Source organism: Brassica napus, chromosome C9 (genome assembly GCF_020379485.1).
Source record: "Brassica napus cultivar Da-Ae chromosome C9, Da-Ae, whole genome shotgun sequence".
NCBI classification, from domain to species: Eukaryota; Viridiplantae; Streptophyta; class Magnoliopsida; order Brassicales; family Brassicaceae; genus Brassica; species Brassica napus.
This window is the reverse complement of record NC_063452.1, coordinates 56,384,911-56,394,934: the sequence shown is the minus strand read 5'-3', so window position 1 is coordinate 56,394,934 and position 10,024 is coordinate 56,384,911. Positions and strand designations below refer to the sequence as shown.

At 32.4% G+C, this 10,024-nt stretch overlaps 1 protein-coding gene across 1 annotated transcript; it reads left to right on the top strand.

The window, feature by feature from the left end:
• Positions 1–5,742: 5,742 nt before the first annotated feature.
• LOC106426122 (probable lysophospholipase BODYGUARD 5) lies at positions 5,743–8,749 on the top strand. The gene is made up of 4 exons (XM_013866827.2): positions 5,743–6,795; positions 6,872–7,218; positions 7,303–7,496; positions 7,584–8,749. Exons 1-4 carry the CDS (start codon positions 6,330–6,332, stop codon positions 7,912–7,914), a joined length of 1,338 nt encoding a protein of 445 aa, XP_013722281.1. The 5' UTR covers positions 5,743–6,329; the 3' UTR covers positions 7,915–8,749.
• Positions 8,750–10,024: the final 1,275 nt, after the last annotated feature.

Sequence of the window (10,024 nt, the reverse complement as noted above, 5' to 3'; positions counted from 1 at the left end):
AATAAAGTTCCATAAATTCTAAGGAACCTCGGAAAGAAAGAAAGGTGCATGAGATAAAATCCGAGTTTTATTAAAGGAAACCATTCCAGACATTGAGATATAAGGCTGGCCAGCTGAACAACTAGGTACCATACCATATAGCTTGGGACGCCAAGTTATAAGGTTATTAAGGTCCTAGATAATGAAATCTCAAATTGATTTATACCATGTCTGGAACTAAAAGGAACTATATATATATATATATATATATATATATATATATATATATATAAGTGTGTCGACACATACATTCATAGAAAATGCGCAAGTATGTAGCACAAAAAAAATGTGTATCGAGGATCATAAACCCACACAAGAGTACTCATAATGAATAATGAAAGAAACGTGGGGTTTAAAGTGATATATAAAAGGCGTATTGTATTGGCCATGAATATGTAAACGCCATATGATGCCCAATGAATATATAAATCCTGAAAGGAGGATAAATCGTGAGACAGACCGGGAAAAGTCTATATAATCCAATGCTGTGGATACTACTACATATTTCACTACATATGATGTCTGGAAGAAATTCAAAAGATGTAGTATGCTATATATGACTCACTGGATGATGATGATAATATTATTGGTACCAAAAGGTTTACCAAACGGTATTGAGCTCAGAATCAAAAGATGAGAAAAGAAGTTCTCTTGAACAGCATTTTCCTAAAGTTGTTCATGGACTGAATTAAATTACTACATGTAAGCAAGTGAAGAGTTCTATAAGAACAATTCAAATCAGTCCATAGAGGAATTTTAAATTCCTTGTGTTTTATACTAACCAGCCTAAGATAGGTTAAATGGTTATTCATTAAACCTTAGAAAAGGTTATAGACCATCACCACAAATTAGCCAAATTTTGGTAATACTTATGGTTGGTCGAATTCTCAGCATGAACCAACCAAGCTGTGGTATGAATGAATAAGCTATCATAAAGATAAGCTATAAGATCGAAGTTCATCTTTGAACAAAAGGTATAGGACCACATTATGCGTCCATATGCGACCCAACGGGTCCGACCATCATATATGAAGATAATGCAGCTTGCATTGCTCAACTCAAAGACGGGTATATCAAAGGTGACCGAACCAAACATATTCTACCCAAGTTCTTCTTTACCCATGAGTTGCAGAAAGCTGGAGAGGTCAACGTCCTTCAGATCCGGTCTAGTGAAAACTCAGCCGACCTCTTCACCAAATCATTGCCCTCTTGCACATTCAGGAAGTTCACGCAACAAGATTGGCACGCGTAGACTCAAGGACCTTCAGTGATGTCTAAATCAGGGGGAGTAATGTGTGTTGTACTCTTTTTCCTTTCTCTGGTTTCCCTTTTTACCACATTGGGTTTTGGGTTTTCCGGGAGAGGTTTTAATGAGGCAAAATTAGCATGTTACAAACCCTACATGGTTATGGCATCCAAGGGGGAGTTTTATGAATCATGAAGTGGATGGTCCATAATCTAGACCATACAAGTTCAAGACTAGAGTCCATTGGGGGTTTACATCCAGCCACATGGAAGACCCATTCAACCTTAGTCTTTATGAGTTTGACCATGTCATTATGTATAGTATCTTTGTAATCAATTCTCCCTTTGACTCCACCTTGTATGAACCACTATATATAGTGGTGTAAGCAATAAGAAATAGAAAACACATTCTCACAAATCTTCTCTCAAATCTTAACATTTACACGTTTTATGTACCTGTTTCTTATTCAAATTTTCGAGAAAGCTTCTTTCTGATAATGTAGGAACCACGCGTCTGTGATCGGGTGGTCAAGGCGTTCCGTGGATCCCCAAAGGACCCGAGTTCGAATCCGCACCACACCAGATTTTCACAGCGCATAGCCACCGGTAGGACTGGACATTTTATCCGTTAAATTTGATTCGATTCGTTATTCGTCTCGATTCGATCCAAAATTTTTGGATATCCGTAGACTTCCGAAGCAAAAAAAATCAATATCCTTTAAAATCGAAGCAAATCACAAATATCAAAATTTTAAGAAGCGGATATTCGCTCCGATCCGGCAATATATAAATAAATACATGTACATGTTGATTATACTTAATGTTTTAAATGTATAAGTTTATATAATTATTATTATAACATATGATTTGACAAATCCTATTCACATTATTACTTATATAAAAGTATTACATGAAAAAGAAGAGAAAAAAATTTATAAAACAATTATAACTTTTTTCTTAAGTTTTGTGTTATTATAATTGTTAACTAAGTTTAAAATTTATAAAATATGTAGTTTCACTATTTCTTTTAGTTTTCATTTTATATATCCTGCAAAAAAAAATATTAAAAAATTAAATTTATATTGAAATTTTAAGATTATTTGTATTAATCAAAGCGGATGAGATATCCGTAAGTATTCGTAAATATCCGTAAATATCTATTTATTTTTCGGATATCCGTTTTTCCGGATATCCGTATTTTTCCGAAGCAAAGCAAATCGAAAAATTAGATATCCGTAACATACGAAGCAAATCACAAATACTTTCAAAAAACCCGGATATTCGATCCGTGTCTAGCCCTAGCCACCAGAGCTTTCACATTCTCTATCCGGGGAATGGTTTACCATTTTTTTTAATAATGTAGGATATAGAAAAATTTAAACTATAAAACATGAAGAACTCTTTCAAAGAAAACATTTTGTACACTTATTCATTTTCTGTACTTGTTTCTTATTCAAATTTTCGAGAAAGCTTCTTTCTAATAATGTAGGATATAGAAAAATTCTAAACCATAAAACATGATGAACTCTTTAAAAGAAAACATGATTATTTTTATACACTTATTCATTTCTATAAATAGTTACAACTTTCTATTGTATAGTCGCAGTTAACAACAACACTATTTCTTGCAAAGTCAGTTATTAATTACAAATTTTTGAATAGACACAAGAAAGGTTACATAAATAGTCTTTTTTTTTAATTTCATTAAAATTGAAAATATACAAACAAGAACAACATCAAACCAGAGAGAACAACCACGAACTACAACAATTACGTGAAACGACAAAGGAATGTGTAGGCCAAGACCAATGCAACGTCAGTTATTAGTTACAAATTTTTGAATAGACACAAGAAAGTTACATAAATAGTCTTTTTTTTTTAATTTCGTTAAAATTGAAAATATACAAACAAGAACAACATCAAACCAGAGAGAACAACCACGAACTACAACAATTACGTGAAACGACAAAGGAATGTGTAGGCCAAGACCAATGCAGGAAACAAATCTCAACCCCAAGAGGATAGTTAATTAGGAGCACAAGAACACATCCAAGACCAGCAGCAATAAGCATACTCCCCAGGGCAACACAAGAGCAGACATGAAGGCTAGACATTGATGCATCCAGCACTCAAGACCAGCAGCAATAGTCTTCTTTTCAATATATAAATAGTATAAAAAAAAAAGAGTTATAAAAATAGGCAATACTTCACGTACGTAGCCAAATATTCAACACTTTCTGATAATTTTACTTCAAAATTCTATAATGAGCAACGATAACTTTGTTGAAGTAATTTTTTCTTATTGAAATTGGACATATTGTAAATACAACCATGATATATAGTTTCTATCAATAATGGGAAAACTATACTTCTATTTTTTTTTTGAACTAATTTTTGAAAACTATACTTCTATTGAGACGACTAGTAGAGACGAAGAGTTTTTCTTTGAAATGTAATAAAATACTCATCGCATTAGTTTTTTAGCACCATGAGAATTCCACCTCACCAACAAGGGATCGAGATCTAAGATAATTCAAAGGATTTTAGATTAATCAAATAATCCAGTCTCCATGTGATCCACATCCACTCATACACTAAATTTTTGTCACCTGAGTAGACTTATAACAACTTTGTCTCTTGTGACCACAACTTTTAATTTTTTGTTAAATTTAATTAAATTTTTATTATAATCATTCACTAGAAAAGTCTAGTTTTACTTCCATAAATTTATACTTTTGTCATAACATGAATAACCAAATACTAGAAAACCATTGTACATAAATTTGTTAATTAGGTACAACAAAGTTTCAGGCATCAATTAAAAATAAAAATTGATCAAGGTTTTTTTTGCTTGTAGTACATTTCGAGTTATATACTAAGAGCATGATTAATGAGAGAGAGCCATTTGGAGTTTTTAGAGCATGATTTGACATTTTTCTATTAAGAGACGTCTCTTAGAACATGATTAATACGGGTCTTTTAAAGTAGAGTTCTTAACGTAGTATAAGAAACATCTCTTAGCTTTTAACTAAGAAAAATTAAGAAACGTTTCTTAATAGAAAAACTTCATCCCAAAAGATCTGCATTAATCATGCTCTTATATATCTTATTTATGAGACGTTTTTTAGTGTTTCTTAATTTAAAACTAAGAGACGTATCTTATATTACACTAATAAACTCACCCTAAAAACTCCCCCATTAATCCTGCTCTAAGAAAAACTTGATCAAAGTTTATCTATTGTTATTGCCTGAATTTTATTTTCCACCTAATTAACCTTTACTTTTTTTATTATTCTTTTAAACAGAAGGGCATTTTAATAGAAATAGAATTATACTTTTATGATCATTAATTAAAATTAAATATTGATCAAGTTTTTCTTAGTAAATAGTATAAAACAGAAAAAGAAAAAAACTAAAAATGGTTATTGTTGAAAAAAACAAGAAAAAAAGTAATGATTTAAGGATCTTTTCTTGTTGTTTGCTTGCATGAGTTTATGAAGACCGTAGATAAACCCGATATTTGGAGGAGAAACTTTTTTTTTTTTTTGTAACTTAGAGCATCTTTATCGCTCTCTTTTGAGCGTCTACTAGGAGGGGAAGGCCCACGGTTCAGAAAAAAACGATGTGTTATGTGTGCAAAATAAGGGGGTGTTATTGGTTTAAGTGTTTTAATGGATTTTAAAATCCAAGCCAAATCAAATGTTATTGGTTTTATCATTTTAAAATGCAATTTCAAATCTGTTGTTATTGGTTCTATAATTTAAAAATAGATTTTAAAATCATGTGTTATTCAACATTAATGATTTCTTTGAGGATTTGATTTTAACTTAGATTTTAGTGGATTTATAAATAATTTTAAGAGTAAAACACAAAGGAGCAAATATTGAGTTAAACCTTGTTATTTTGACTGGATTTGTATTATTGAGTTTTTCCAATTCCTTATTTTTTTGTGTGTATCCTAATAAACGTAGCTGATAAGAACCTTAATATTACGTCTTTTGTTCATTTTCAAAACATGCATTAGGCACGTCTTGCATACAAACATATTGAATAATACATATAAAAACGAAATTGGTGTTATTATATCTTGTTGTTACAAAAGTGATGATGAATTGTTTTTCGAGTTGTTTTCTCATGTGAAGAGAGAACTTATTGACACTTCTTCAACTTTCAAATTGATAGGTGCAAACGAAACGTGTCTCGCATACGAAAATACTGAATTAGTTATCATTATTATGATTCAAATAACATAAGCAATGTGTTTGTGCGTGTTTTGATAGGTTCTTAAGCTTTTTTATCAAATGTATACATCATCAAACATGAATACATAATTTTTTTAGACATTAAGAAACTTTAGAAGAAGAAAAAAAAAAAATATATATATATATATATATCGCATGAAAATGATGAACTAGATGCATAATTACGCAATGAGAACTTTATATATCCATTTCGTTGATTTATAATAATCCACTTAATTATTTTGATTTTGAAATCTATATAGTTAATTTTGAAATCTGTTTGTCTGATTTTAGAATCAATAGATTAGTAAATGATTTCTAAATCCAAAAAGAATTTCTAAATTCACTAAACTACTAGAACCAATAACTCCCACTAAGAAACGTGTGTTGTGTGTTTTTTATACTGTTCGCGGATCCCACCGACACGTGGCAGTCTGCGATTGGTGCGATTTTTAATTATTTTCTCTTTTAGTCAGAAAAAAAAAATAAAATAAAAAAAAAAGCTCAAATACACGTCAGTCTTCATAAACTCATGCAAGCAAACAACAATAAAATAAAAAATGCTCAAATACACGTCAGTCTTCATAAACTCATGCAAGCAAACAACAATAAAATAAAAAATGCTCAAATACACGTGAAATAAAATAAAAAAAGCTCAAATACAACATACCTCCAAAATTTTTTAATCAAATAACATTGTTACTCACTAATTGAAGTCTATAAAAAGCTGTGTTAAGAGATGTTTTTTCATTCACAACTCACCAGTCTCTCTTTTCCTCTTTCTCGCTCTAAAAGATCGCTACGATGATGGCTTCGACTTTTCAAGAAAACTGTATTTCAGTAATCAACGGAGCTCCGAGTTGGGCTGTTTTCTTTCTTTTTGACCTTCTCGACAATTTTCTCTGTATCGTTTTCAGATTCGTCGACCAAGTTATGGAAGAAAAACTAGAGTCATGCCAATGTAGTAATCCTCAAGAGACATCCGGATACGAGTTTCTTTCAGACCATCAACACTTGTCCGAGACTCTTTACCGTAGGAGAAACATTTTCCGACAAGCCGGTTTTCTCCGGTTTGCTAGAAAACTCCCAGAGATCACCAAGAAAATCGGTATAGCTACTTTCTTGAGAAACTTCCTTTTTCCCGAGAAAATGAAGAAAGTCCCTCGTGAGGTTGCAAACAGGTGGTCTGATTGTGGCTGCAAGAATTGTGTTACTTGGACTAACAACGATAAACTTAACGTGATTGTCAAGCAACCTTCAGTATCTCCAGGTAATTAGTAATTAAACTTGGTCGTTTAGGTAAAAGCTTTATTATTAACATTTCACGATAATTTTCATTTTGTCAGATTTATTGATGAGCAACAAACCGGTGGATAACGTTATTTTCATACACGGATTCTTAGCATCTTCATCGTACTGGACCAACACGGTGTTCAAATATCTACCCGAGACCACGGAGAAAACTAACTACAGATTCTTCGCGGTCGATCTTCTAGGGTTTGGAGACAGTCCAAAACCTAGAGACTGTCGATATTCGTTGCAAGAACATGTTGAAATGATCGAGAAATCGGTTATTTTACCAAACAATCTGACTTCATTCCATGTTGTAGCACACTCCATGGGATGCATCGTTGCAGTAGCCTTAGCTGCCAAATTCTCCGGTAGTGTCAAGTCCGTCGCTTTAGTAGCTCCGGTGAGTTTCTCAGTTAAAAATCCGGTTCAACTTTAAAACACTTTACAAAACAATGTTTTCTTAAAATGTTATTTTTGGATTTAGCCGTACTTTGGTGATAAAGAAGGAGCAAGTTGTGATGCTCTTGATGTGATAGCCGAGAAGAAACTTTGGCCACCGACTTCGTTTTTCTCAGCGATGATGGCTTGGTACGAACACATTGCACGTGGGGTTTGCTTTGTTGTGTGTAGGCACCACCGTACATGGGAGAAGATCATCAAAATTATAACTTGGAGAAGGTATAAATTAATAACCAAAGACTATTGATTGATTCTTACGTATATAGGTTTTGAAACGTTATGTTTTTTTTTTTTTGCGATGTTTAGTAAACTACCAATGGCGATAACCGAACTAACGAAGCACACGCATCAGTCGTCATGGCATAGCATGCACAATGTGTTATGCGGAGGAGCGAAATTCACGGATAAACACCTTGAAAGTTTGATAAATTCCGGTGTTAAGATAAGTGTGGTGCAAGGGGATAAAGATGCTGTGGTTCCTATTGATTGTCTATGGAACATGAAAGCCAAGTTCCCGGCGGTTGAAGTTGAGGTTATAGCCGGAACTGATCATAGTTCGGTGATAATGAGTAGAAGAGAGGTCTTTGTTGCAAACCTTGTTAAGTTGTGGGCTTCTTCCGGAAAGAAACAAAACTAGTGGAAAGTGCGTAAAAGATTTCAACTTTATAATATATTTTCGTTTTTTATCTTCTAATTAATTAGGTATATTGTCCTTTTTGTTACAAAAACAAACATTTTATTTTCCTTGAATAAATCCAATTGTCATTGTTGAAGGAGAAAGTGAGAAATATAATAAGTTTTGTAAAAACAGAACATAATAATCTCAAACTTTATATTTTCTAAAGTTTTGATTAAGGAGACAAGTAAATTAAATAGGATATCTCAACCACTCGCACGTGTATTATTAGTCACACTAGAGGCTTCGTCCGCGCTACGCGCGGAAAATGTTGAGTCTTAATAAGTTTGAGATTGAAAATTTAGACGATAGATATAAATCATGTCTTTTAGCATAAGTATGCGAATAATCTCATGTAAACTCTTATTCAGCAAAAAAAAAAAAAAGATGGAATGTGGAAATCATAGATAAGATGGTGAAAAACCGAAGAAGAGGTCGTATGGATGTGATGAGATCTCTTTGAGTGAGAGCCTGAAATCATTTAGAAGTAAATCAGTGAACATATATTAATAATAGAAATTCGCTTATATATTTCATAGTATAACCTTGAAGTAGTGAGATAACAATCATCAAAATGATATCTAGCTTTCATCTGTTTATGTTGATCGCTACAACAATGAGTACCATATAAATGTGAATAATTAGATAACTAATCACTGAAAATGTATGGTATTAGGTTTTAGATTTGGAATTTTACTTACTTTCATGGGAACGGAGATAGTTGAAGATCTTTAGCTTTAATGATTTTTAGTGCTAATTTGCTTGTTACACGTGAGAGGGCCACATAGAGTTACTCATGTGCGAAGACTGGTTTAGGCAAATATAAGAGAACCTCCTTTAAACTTTGTCCTTGACTTTTGTTGATTGTCATTGCGTAACACAATCTGATAGGGAATTGCCTACGACGTAAAGTGAACGGTAATTTTATTCCATCATGCAGGAGAACAATCCTTCGGATCAAGACTTCGTGTCCAACGTGTGAGCCAGTGATTATATCTGCCTTAAGCACTCGCTCGCCTACGTAGGTTAGAATCACACGGGTACCATTGCATAATCTTTTTTATTTATTTATGTTTCTCAGAAGCATAACTGGGGCCCCAACTTTGAGAGTGAGTTTATGAGAAGGCAATCCTGAGAATTCCAAAGAGTTGAGATACTCAGTTGCGTATAATGTGTCATTTTGATCAGATTGAGTATCCGAAATCTCAAAGCTATCGCAGCTGAAGTAATCTCTTGACTCTCCGTCTGTGTTGGAGATTGTGTATGCATTGATTTCATCAACTGTTTCATTCCGGGGAGTGAGAATACCTCTATCGGTGTAGGAGTTTTGAGAGACCTTTATGTTGCTTTATGTTTCAAATAAATATGTTAAATTGATCAGGTTTCCACCATGCTATGTATGTCTAAATAGTACAGATCAAAAATGCAGATTGTGATAATATAATTTTTTCAGCACAAATCTATTGATTTTTTTATAAAAAAAATAGAGAACGCAAATTTTATTTTTTCAATAATTAATATATAAAGAAAGTGCATAAATCTTAAATATTAAAGACATGATTATGTCTTTTTAATTTATTCTCTACATATTTAAATTGCTTAACAAAGTTCGAAAGACAGAAGTTGAGTTTTAGATTTTATAGAGAAGTATAGACTTAAAAAAAAACAATGATAAAATTGTTTAAAATGCAAATAAATCTAGGTATCAAGCTATGTAGGAAAGAGAATAATAATCCGAATGATGCATGAATTAAAGTCACTCTTTGCTGCATGCTTATGCATGATCTCTTATTCGCCCTTTGAAATGCTTTATGTAATCAATTGATTTGTTGAAGTAGAAATTTGTTGCGGGTGATGAACTAAGTAGTAGTTTGCCTGGAAAATATTGGATATTATTGTTCCGTTGGTAAAAAAACAAAATTAGATATGTATTATGTTTTGATGTGTTTAAAAAAATTATTTACCTTGGAAAAGTTTAGGAATTATGCTTGTGATGATGACAACTTTAAATTTCCTAGTCTTCTTGCTTTGTAAGATGCTAAAATCTACCGCTTGCTTGTCGCACAATATG